Source organism: Xenopus laevis, chromosome 6L (assembly GCF_017654675.1).
Source record: "Xenopus laevis strain J_2021 chromosome 6L, Xenopus_laevis_v10.1, whole genome shotgun sequence".
Lineage (NCBI taxonomy): Eukaryota > Metazoa > Chordata > Amphibia > Anura > Pipidae > Xenopus > Xenopus laevis.
The window spans coordinates 99,631,294-99,643,444 of record NC_054381.1 but is presented as its reverse complement, the minus strand read 5'-3'; the positions used below and the strand labels follow the sequence as shown (position 1 = coordinate 99,643,444).

General features: G+C 37.1%; 1 protein-coding gene across 3 annotated transcripts in view; it reads left to right on the top strand.

The window, feature by feature from the left end:
- mboat1.L (membrane bound O-acyltransferase domain containing 1 L homeolog) overlaps positions 1-12,151 on the top strand; it is a 44,259-nt gene that overhangs the window by 26,165 nt on the left and 5,943 nt on the right. For all 3 annotated transcript variants that reach the window (XM_041566314.1, XM_041566315.1, XM_041566316.1), the window contains 7 exons: positions 733-788; positions 3,134-3,188; positions 4,480-4,657; positions 6,399-6,591; positions 7,521-7,624; positions 8,521-8,585; positions 11,883-12,015. In XM_041566314.1, coding sequence (XP_041422248.1) covers positions 733-788; positions 3,134-3,188; positions 4,480-4,657; positions 6,399-6,591; positions 7,521-7,624; positions 8,521-8,585; positions 11,883-12,015 — 784 coding nt within the window. The remainder of the gene's footprint in view (positions 1-732; positions 789-3,133; positions 3,189-4,479; positions 4,658-6,398; positions 6,592-7,520; positions 7,625-8,520; positions 8,586-11,882; positions 12,016-12,151) is intronic.

Below are 12,151 nucleotides of genomic sequence, written 5' to 3'. Positions count from 1 at the left end.
AGAGAGGTAAGAAGAAAGCCAAGATGCAGCCTGGTTACAGATGCCAAGCGAATACAGAATCTGCATCAGTAGCTTTCCGTCTCAACTGCGCATGCACCAAAAGCTCAAGTGTCGTTTTTTAAAGGATTCCTGGGCTTCTGTACTATAATGTAGTTGCTGCAGCATATACGTCCATTATATTTTAACTTTGCGCCGTATGCAAATTAGGCAACGCTAGCGTAACTTCGCTTTGCCTGACGAAGTAACGGTAGTGCAACTTCTCTACCATTCGCCTCCCTGAGCGCAAATTCGCATTTTAGTGAATTTGTGTACGCCTGGCGAAGTGCGGCGAAGCTGTAGCTGGTGCAACTTCGGATCTTAGTGAATTTGCCCCTATGTCTAATGGAACACGATGTGGGGAGGAAACAGGGAGGGGGCCAGTGAAGTGTAGGGAATGTGAACTTTTCACTGTATGAGATTTTACTTCTCCTTTAACTCTGTATTTGCAGTTCTTTCAGCTGTTCTTAGCAAGTTCCAGAATAGAATCAATGAGCAGTGAGGGGACTTCTAATTGAAAATACAACCACTGCCTGTGTACTTTCCTCTGCTCTACCATTGACTGGTCAAGGCCCAAGTTCCTCAAAAAGTGAATCAAGTAGAAAAGCAAGGTGGTTGTATGAGTAATACATGACTGTATGAGACCTTATTGATTTATGTATTTTACTCCATTAAATACATGCATTGCTATTGCAGACCTCTGATGATTATTACTCAGAAGATCACAACCTTGGCTTTCCAGTTGCATGATGGTAAGGGTTTAAATTGGTTTATAAGGCTTAATATAGATTTAAATATTGTTCCCTTACAAATTTTACTTTCTGAGGAAAAAATGATGAGCAGCTGCAGTGTTGTATTTTTTTTCTGTTTGAGAATGACTGTAAACACATATCAAATGTAATACAGGCAGTCCCCAAGTTAAGTACAAGATAGGTCTGTAGGGTTAAGTTAAATTTGTATGTAAGTTGGAACATATACATTTACTTATTAAATGCAACTTAGACAGATGTTTGTCTTAACATGGTATTTATTTTTACCTTTCTTTGCATATCTTTACCTTTCTGTGTTTTGCAGTAGACAACACGTGCCAGAAGGGATTGGGGCAGGTGGTTTATTAAAGCTACATGCTAATAAAAGTCAAGCAATCCACAGTATGTTACTGTAATAGCCTCTGTGTTGTATGTAAGTCAAGTTTATGTAACTCGGGGACTCCCTGTATAGACACACAGTAATGCATTGGATAATTATCCATTGATCCGTAAACCTGTCCTTAGTGCTCTTGGCAGTTCTCTTTAACCTTGTAACAACAGATTGATGATCAAGTGGGAGAGTTATACTCAGACCCACCTTGCAATAGATTGTCCCATATGTTTCGTTGATTCCAAAGGGAATGAAATAACAGACTTAAGGCTCTTACAGACTAGTGTTTGAAGCTACACTCCCCTGCGTTCCGTTTTTATGTGTTCAGCCGCAGGAGCAGACACATTCAGTTTTTTTCAATGGGACTGTACTTACACAGGCGCATGTAGGCGCCGAACGCAGGAAAAATGCAGCATGTTGCGTCTCAACCTGCGTTCGGCGCCTACATGCGCCTGTGTGAGTACAGCCCCATTAAAGAAAACAAATCACACAATGCTCGGGCCATTAATTGACAGGCAGCAATCATAAGAAAGTTATGTCCGACTAATAGTAGTATCCCATTGATAGTGTCAGATATACAATACATGCAGAGGTATTATCAAGGTTAATATAAATCATTTAAACTGTCAGATCGACTGAATGATTGATCACCAAAAAATGGCAGAACAATCCACATACGGTCTGAAAAGCGTATAAAACGATGATTTTTTGTATCTTTGCGTCAATGGCCAGCTTAATTCTTGATAACTGTACAGTCCATTTTTTACCACAATCAAAGGAAGGAGCATTTTTAAAATGTATATTTAATATATAACCAGCACTCCCATTAAATTGCTGTGAACTAATTATTATTGCACCACTATACATCTCCCATGGTGACTTGATCATTTTTTACAGCATTGGAGTACCCAAATTTGACAATATTTCCCATAAACTTGAAAAATTTGAGCACAGACAGTGCTTCCTTCCTGGGAAGTTTTGCTTCTAAAAATTCTATTTTCGCGGAATACTCTGAAAGATGAAGCTCACTCAGTGTGTTACAGTCTCCTGTAAAAGCTTTCCCACCGGCAATAATGTGAATCACTGCTGGTAAAACCCCAGCGTCGCTTCAGTCTTCCAAAAATCGCTTGACATTTCCTCTTTAGGTATAGCACAGACATGGTTGTCATTGTTCAAAAAACAATTAAAGACTAATTGCACTCTTATGTGGGTTAATCGCTTCAGTGCAAGGATTTGTGTTCCAGCAAGCCTGAAGTGTGTTTGTAGCTCAAAGAGTGAATCAAACAACAAAACCAGAGATTGCTCTCTAGTGGCTGGTACTTGCATCGCCTACATTATCATCCATTGCTGATCAGGGGGAGGGGGAACATGACAAAAACAGTAGGGGAGTCAGTAGGATCGAGTGAATTATCATGGGAAAGACTTCCAAACTTGGTTGCAGTAGCTTTGGCTCCAGCTTTGCAAGTTTGTATTTTCTAAAGCTCACATGTTTATGCAGCTGCTGTCTCAAATGGGAAATATCTCTAAATAATTATGTCATAGGCCACCAACACATTTAAAGGGGAACTATTGGGAAAATTTAATATAAGCTTCATCACACTGAAATAAGAAACTTTTTAAATACAACCAAGTAAATGTTCTGCATCGTTTCTGAAATAATCAAGTTTATCTTAACTCATTCTGTCTTCTTGCAGCAGTTGGGTGTGAGATAGTCAGTGTGAGATAGTCAGTTAGATCCAATATATATATATATAGGGGAGGCTCATTTCCTAGCAGATGAATTAGAGCTCACTCAAATAACTGATTCCAGTACAAACAAAATCTAACAAAATAACTTTATTTTTATTCTGTAAATTTTATACAGAATAACTTGAAAGTTAAAGGTTTGTCTGTAGTCATTAAAAGGGTTTTTTGTCCTTTTATCATATTATTATTATTATTATTATTTTCTTTCCAGGGTTGGGAAGAAGTTTTAAATCACTCACCAAAGATCAACAGCAGTATTCTATAAAGTAAGACTTTCACATACTCTTCTGGTGTTTTGGGGTTTTGGACTGATCTCAGAAAAAAATTATCATTTGGTCAGATCTAGTAGGTGTGAGTCTTGGTGACAATGTGCCGCCTGTAGTTGAGCAAAGCAGAATGGCCACTGATATATGTGATCAGCATAACGCTGTTTCTAAGGTCAATGGCATTTGCAGTATTTTGATTTGTTTCTAACTAGCAGTGGGCAAAATGCAAGTTGCAGCCATAGCTATCCTAATGGGTAATGCCAGGAATAATATTGCACAGGGGATTATTGCCTGGAAACATATACATGCAGGGTGATTTACTGCATTTTCCATTTAAGTGATCAGTGGTCTGTAGCAGCCTTCTGGCATTTTTTCCACTGCTGCATGTCAAGTAAAACTTGTGTAGCCCAAATGTTGAGCCTCAGGGTAAGGCCAGACGAGGAGATTCGGGGAGATTTTGTCGCCTGGCGACTTATCGCCACGTCTTTTGCGCGACTATCTCCCCGAACTGCCTCAGCGTTTTTTCCCCATAGGCTGTGTGCATTAGCGCAGGCGATTTTGCGCTGTAGCCTATGGGGAAAAAATGCTGAGGCAGTTCGGGGAGATAGTCGCGCAAAAGACGTGGCGATAAGTCGCCAGGCGACAAAATCTCCCCGAATCTCCTCGTCTGGCCTTACCCTCAATGAGCGGACTGATTCAACTGAATACCACTGCTTTAGAGATTAAAATTATTCTGGTCATTCATGCAGAGAATTTTAATCTCCCTCTTCATGATCAAATGCACATGTGCATGAATTTGTCTATCAGTATGCATGCCCAGATTGTACTAATATTACTCAGGTGAGGTTTTCCTCCTCTTGCCCCATTTATGGCCATTTTTAGGGTACACCGGGTTAGAGTTACTTAAAAATTATGCACTGGCTTAACCTGACTTTGCTATCACTGATACTGATAGGCTACACAAGAAGCCTTAAGGCTTCTGTTTTATTGTAAAATTGTGTCTTTAGGCATACTCATACAAATACAAATATCATACAAATATCATACAAATATTATGATGGTTTCCATAGAGATATATGCTAACTTTATGCTTTAAGTGTTAAAGATTATATAGTTTAGATGGCCATGATCCACACAAAAATGACAGCACAGACATGTATGTTATTTTTAAAACATGTTTTTAATTTACAATTACATTTTTGGTTCTTTTTTCATGGGTCTTAGAGGGAATGTTTGTAAAAATATTCCCTGCCTTTATGAGCATAGCATCGAAATGCTTTTATCTTCATAGAAAGAAACCCTCGTTCTTGGAATACTTGAGCTATCACCTCAATTTTATGAGTGTTCTTGCTGGACCATGCAGCAATTTTCAGGATTATATTGCATTCATTGAAGGCCGACATATCCAATCAAAGCTCCTCAACTCAAAAGCGAATGGATACACTAAACTTCCAAATCCATCTCCAAATGTGAGTACATAATCCATTATTTATGTATAAAGTATATTATAGAATATATATATTTATATATATATATATATATATATATATATATATATATATATATATATATATATATATATATATATATATGTGTGTGTGTGTGTATTAAGTGTATTATAGAGCTAAAGCCAAATTCTGGGACAAACCCTGTTTTATGCAAAATGACTTTGTGTCCTTGCAATGTCACATCCTGAATCTCCATACAAATGAACATTTATTTATTGATGCTGTTGGTAAATTGGTTTCATAGCTTTTCAATTTAATAATGTAAAATGTGTTATTTTACATTATGTGTTTCATAGGTGCATATTTAGTAGTGTTTAGGCTATTGGGCCAGTGGTTACATTTGATTTAATAACCACAGAGGCAGGGTAACATGCATAACATACATTCTCTGGTTTCCTTATTCATTCAGAGTCCTCTTTAATACAATAATATTTTACTAGGACCTAGGCACATTGCAGTAAAAGCACTGATTTGTAAAACAATGTTTGGTAGAAATTCAGGCTGGTTTAAAAGATGAACGTTATAGTATACACGGATTAATCGTAGCATTAGCTAGGATGATCTAATTTTTTAAATGCTATTGTAGTAGAGTTAAGATGGCCGTATCCATTAAAACCTGCTTATTTGGTTTAGGTTGCCAAGTGGTAGCCCAAACGATGTTGATAAACATATGCAACCCTAGGAACTTGATCACATGGGACCAGTGCAGAGCCATGATGGATTGCACCTTCTGGCCTATAGTAACATAGTTAAATTGAATTGAAAAAAGACAAAAGTCTCAACCCCTCCAAATGAAACTCAGCGTCCATACATACACACAATCACATGACCCCTACATACACTCACGTAAACTATGTATACCAATATCTAACCTCTGTACTTCAAGGCCCTAGCTGGCCTTGTGCCGCTTACGGTTGAACGATGGATGTGCTGTGAATGAACTACATTCTACAGTAAGCATTACAGCCGGACTCTATAGAAGAATATTTTGGAGTATTTGTCACATGGCCACAAGCTTGAAAGTGCTTGGGTGATAATGCATGCTGTGTGCCATTGCCCTTACATAACACATAATGCTGTTGAAAGAAATGTCTGTGTCTGCAGTTAGCTAGAGATTGTTTTTTGGTATAATAGCCAACCTAGCTAAGAAATCTGAGCGCAAGAATAGAATGGCCATTTCTAAGCAACTCAGTTGGTCTTTATTTTATATTTTTTTTTATAGTTTTTTAATTATTTCCCTTCTTCTGACTCAGCAAATTCTCTGTAAGGCTACAAGTTTATTTTGATTGCTGCTTTTTATTACTGATCTTTCTAGTCAGGCCTCTCCTCTTCATATTCCACTATCGTATTCAAATTGGTGCATGGTCGCTAGTGTAATTTGGAGCCTAGCAACCAGACTGCTTAAATTTCACACTGGAGAGCTGCTGAATAAAAACCTAAAGCACTCAAAAACCACAAATAATTAAAAATGAAAATCAGTTGCAAATTGTCTCGGAATAACACGCTCTACATTATACTCAAAGTTCATTTAAAGGTAAACAGCCCCTTTAAAGGCGAAAAATTATAGAGTTTTGCAACTTCAAAGTACTTGTGCAGGGCATGTGAATTTCGTTTGAATGTATCAGCTTTTTTTTTGAGTTGGTCTTAAAAAAATGCAACCACATGAGTGACAAACTCAATCATTTCTATGTTATATTTTCAGGAAGTGGTTTTATACAAGCTGTGCGTTGCTGCAGCATGTCTCGTTGTTTTCCTGACATTTACCAAGGCCTTCCCAATTTTGTATGTAGTTGATGAGACATTTATAAACAAAACCCCATTCTCGATAAGGTTGGGCTATCTCTACTTTGCAACACAGGTCTGCAAGCCAAAATATTACTTTGCATGGACGTTAGGTAAGTGTTTGCACCTAAATTGAATAGTTTAAAATATGTTGCTGAAAATGTTCCTGTCTTGTTATTTTCAAAATCTTTAGTTATATCGACAGATTTTAGGATGCTTTTGATTCTCTTCAAAATAAATGAGAAATAAAGTAAAATCATGTATATTCTATCAAAAGCTAATTGTAATATCCAATCAGTAATTAGCATGGACTCTAGTATCAAATATCCTTATTCCAAAGGCATAATTTCCAAAATATATATATGAACAGCTATGGGTTCCCTTATCTAGAAACACATTATCCAAAAAGCTTACAGGAAAAGTCATCTCACAAGGGGGTATATTTATCAAAGAGTGAAGTTAGAAGTTATTCAGAAACTTGTTATTCAGAAACTTGTTATTCAGAAAGCTCTGAATTATGGGAAGACCATCTCTCATAGACTTGGTTTCTAAACATTTGAATTATTTGATTAAAATCTTTTTCTGTTATAATAAAACAGTACCTTGTACCTGACCCCAACTAAAGGCCCCCATACATGGGCCGATAAAAGCAGTCGGCAGCTTATTGACCCATGTGTGGGGCCATCCGACTGGCTTTCCCGATGAATATCTGGGTGAAAGTGCGTTTATTCGGTCCTGCAATCCGCCAGTATTGGATGCATTATGATCTGATCGTTGGGCCCTAGGGCCCACAATCGGATCAGCCCGATATCGCCCACTTCATCGTTACGTTTATGGCCACTTTAAGATATAATTAATCCTTATTGAAGGCAAAACAATCCTGTTAATTAATTAATCCCTTTAGGGATACTGAGAATCACTTCTGCTAAAACACTCGCTCAAAAATGCATACAGAAAAAAATGTGTAAATAATTATACATAAAACCTAGAACATGTATTTAATTGAGCTATTCTTATATTCTTATATCACTTTTTGTTTTAGCTGATGCTGTTAACAATGCAGCTGGTTATGGTTTTAATGGAGTGGATGAGAAGGGCAAGTTTCGTTGGGATCTGATTTCCAATTTGAATATCTGGAACATTGAGGTGGGCTTACAATATAGATTTATCTCTGTATGCTAGTAATCTAAAATATTGGTTGCATGTATGTAATAAAATTGTTCGATTGGGTATGTGTAATGTGTTTTAATGAGAAATAAAACAAAAAGCTTACTTATAAAGGGAGTGCAAATAAAAGAAAAAAAATCAAACAAGTGTTTTTGCCCTCAGTGTACCTTTCTGCTGGCAATTCCACCAAGGGGTGAAGAATATGCACCTTTCTGACTGTGGTGCTGCCAACAGGAGGACTTGTCTAACCCTTGGCATGCCCATTTGTATAATGTAATTTATGACATGGCCATTCTTGACATAAGTAAAAAAAAATATCACAAGGAAAAGACCTGCTTTTTTAATTAAAAGCAATCTGTGATTTTTCCCATGCCCTTACTGTGTGAGGATTTTGCTCTGAAGCACATTTAAAATTTAGTGCTTTAATCCAAGGATGCCTTTGGTTCCTTCTGAACGTAATTTTTTTTGCATCCCCAGACCTTAGACTCGGATTAACTGCGGCATTTAAAGACTAGAAGAGATGTTCTAGGACATTTTTATTTCTAGTTGATTCAAGTTCAGTGTTTGACAGAATCTACTTCTGTGTTCCTTGTATGCTCTCCTGGTAATTAATGCAAACTGTCAAAATATTTCTTTTCAGACTTAAAGCATTTACCATGGTAACTGGAGCAAGAATATTTGGTTGAGTGGACTAGATGCCAAAGATATGCGCCAAAAAATACTGTTGACTTAATTTTAATTTTTCTTAAATCTGCCTTAAGGCTTTTCTTAATGAGCTGAAAACACAGCTACATAATTAAGGCTTCCTGCATGTGCCACATTAAGCATCTATGTCTAATTGCATAGCTAAGATGTATTTCTCCTTCTCTTCCTAGACTGCCACCAGTTTTAAAATGTACATAGACAACTGGAATATTCAGACTGCAGCTTGGCTAAAGCGGTAAGTTTCCTGCAATCTTAAAAGGGAACAATAAACATACTTTCAATATATACTTTATAACTGTATCTTTACTGTGATTAGCCATCACATACAGCAACAACAAGTTATCTGCACAATGGTTTAAATTATTAATACAAGATATGAATATTATGTTGTATGCAAAGCGTGCACAGTGTGTCAGTGAAAACTTGTTTTTTTTAAAAAGATTATTTCAAATGAGTTTTTTTAATAGTTTTTCATGTATCCTCTGCCATGGATGTTTCACTGTGACATTAAAGCTTCTGCAGCAGTGTCTCTGATTGCCAGCATTCCTGTTTGGTAGTAAGTTTGCATTTTACAAGAACATTGCTTGTCTATGTCTGAATTTTGGCACTTGACTCAAACTGCAGTTATAGGTGCTTACGGGGTTTATATACCTTTTTAGGTAAATAATGTATGTATATGGATCGATTTCCACTGACAGTGAAGGCATATTGATGCCATTGTAGGAAGGTGCACTGTTTATATAATACTATAGCATTATAAGCAGTACTGGAACATTAGCTGCTGCAACTACAATGGTGAGTGCTGAAGTAAGATCCCTTCCTCCAGTAAGTACAGTCAATGCAGCCTAATTTTAGGTGGGATTTTGGGGGGGTGGTGACCTCAAAGTATCTAAATATTATTATTAATATAGTATTACTTGTATACACAACACTGTGAAATAAACTCAATATATTAGTAGAAAATATGGTGTCAAGTACAATAATAGAGCATAAATAAATACAATTACATTCAATTGCTAAGAATCAACAACAAGATTCTTCTCCAGAACTTCCAATCTAAAGGCTCAGACACATATAGGAGGGAAATACAAGTTGCAGTTTTGCATGGTGACGTCAAGTGCAAAGATGTATCGCTACTGCTGTAATAGGTAGTCTTTCAGTTTAATTTTGAGAAGATTTAGGAATGGTTCTCTATAGAGGAATTCAGGGATGGAATTCTAGAGCTAATAAACAGCAACATTTACAGAAATGGAAGGTCACAGAATTGGAAGAGGATGATTTTTCCAGGTGGTGCCTATGAGAGAAATGGACGAGTCAGCCAGGAATGTATGGAGACACAAGGGAAGAGATGTAGCCAGGTTCAGTGGAATAAATGTGTTTGAAAAGTTATATGTTTGCTTAATGGGTAGCCATGTTTTAAGTGGTGGAGCATGCCTCCCAACTGTCTCGATTTTCATGGGACAGTCCCAGTTTTAACAACTCAATTCGCAGTCCCGGATTGTTACTGAAATGTATGAATTTCTCTTTGATCTCCTGCACTGAACAGCCAGAAAAAAATATAAAGTTTCTAAAACTTAAAATTAAAGAAAAGGCTTTTGGCATAGAGCCCAGAATGCATGGCAGCTGCATTTAAGTACCTTTGTAACAAAGATAATCAAAGATACAATTGTAACAATTTAGAATAAGCAGGTCTCTTGGGAGAACTGAGACTCACAGCCTAAAGGGCAAATCACATTCATTGAAACTGTAATAACACATAAAATCTGACTCTAAAACCCCAGAAATGTGTTCAAACTTTCCACATTTTGTAAAATAGATGTGGTATTTAAGAGGTGTGGCCATAAAATGGGCTTGGTCAAAAAAAATGTTATCCCTATTTTTATTTTCCAAATGTTGGGAGGTATGGGTGGAGGAGCCTGTTTTCTCTTATGTGAAAGGAAGATTCTAACAGCTCTATCAAGGCAGTTAGATATCTCCCCAGTCCGCAGAGTGAAATTCCACCTCTCTCCATTCATTTCTATGGGTTTCTAAATGCAAATCAAAGGGTGATAGTGAAAGTTCACCATTTGATAAATACGCCTTTAAAAATCACATAGAAGTGAATGGAGAGAGGCGGAATTTCACTCTGTGGACTGTGGAGTTCTCTAACTTCACTCTTTGATAAATCTACCCCAAGGAAAGAGCTCCGATGTAAGTTGGGATCAAGCTTGCAAGAAATTTTTGGCAGGGTAAATACAGAGCATGTGAGATTCTTAATAAAGTCAGACAGATCTGTGGTATTAATATGAGGCAGCAATGCATATTGCTTCCATAAGGAAACCTGCTTCCGTTCCATAATAACACATCTTCCTGATCCTTTATGTAGTGCACTTGGAAGGGCAGTACACCCCCATTTTCATAATTAGTGCAATCAATAGGGCTTCTGCTGAACATACATTTTAAATATTGTTTTAATTAAGAAATATTCATAGTTTTTGTTATTTAGTGCAGTAAACAGGGCAAATATGAATTTAAAGGGCATTCTACTTAAGACAATCAAAACAAATCAGCAATCTATTTGTATATGCAACCTCTACCATATGTCTCACTTTTCTCTGCATCTTTTAGATTGTAAGGCCTTGCAGGAAGGCATTCATTACCTACTGTACGGGTTTGTCTCTATCTCTGTATATGTATGCAAGCGTTGATTCATTCTCCTTAAGTTTTTACTTTGAAGGTGAAGCTCTTCCCTAAAGGACAATTATACCGGGCTATTAAAGAAGCAGCAATCTTTATGTGAAAGACAAAAATGTTATGAAACAAGCACCAATCCAAATTTCTCTGCCTACTAACTTCATAATGGCAGATCTTACTTAACAAGAAGCCTTACAGTTGTTCAGTGACTGTGCCAGACATCATCAGGAGAGTTGAGCTTGGCTCAGAAACAAGTACAGCACATAGACACAAAGTATTTCAGCCAGCTTTGTTCAAGTTGCAGTTGAGTTTAAGGACACTGGTTCATTTAAAGCCGAGCTATCACAAAAATGCATTAGCTTTATCATACTAAAATAAGACATTTTCTAAATATCAAATAAAAATTCTGTCCCATTTCTGAAATAATCAAGTTTATCTTCACTATCCCTCTCTCGGCGTCTGTTTCTCTTCATTCTGTCTTCTTGCAGGAGTTGGGTGTCAGATTTTGATTGACAGTTAGATCAAATATATCTTTTACGGGGGGTACTCCTTTTTTTAGCAGGTGTGTTGGAGCTAACTCATATAATTATCCTGCCTACCTCTATTTTGGGCCCTGTCTTCTGGTAATGGCACAAGGGGTAATCACCAGTCATGATGGTTTTAGCTCAGCAGGTGTGTGTGTCATAATATCGGGACTTGCCTCCCTATCGACTGGGCTGGTGATTGGTGATGACCACCAATTGATTCTTATGATTTGCATGGGATTGGCACCATTGTTACCACTTGGGTCCAGTCTATCTATAGTTTTTTCACTTTATGAAAGTTTTGCACATTATATTTTGTATTTTTTCTTCCACAGGGTTTGCTATGACAGGGCTCCAAAGTACCGGACAGGCCTAACGTTTATGTTGTCTGGGGTGTGGCACGGTGCTTATCCAGGATATTATTTCACTTTTGTTACAGCAATTCCTGTTATGCTTGCTGCAAGAGCGGTATGTATCCTAATGTCAGGGCATATTGTGCTGATTCACCATTCAGACTGATTTCTGTTTTTTACTAAAGTTTTTTTTAAAAGTAGAGGTGTGTATACAGAGCATGCACATGTTTTGATGTAAAAAACAAAAGGAA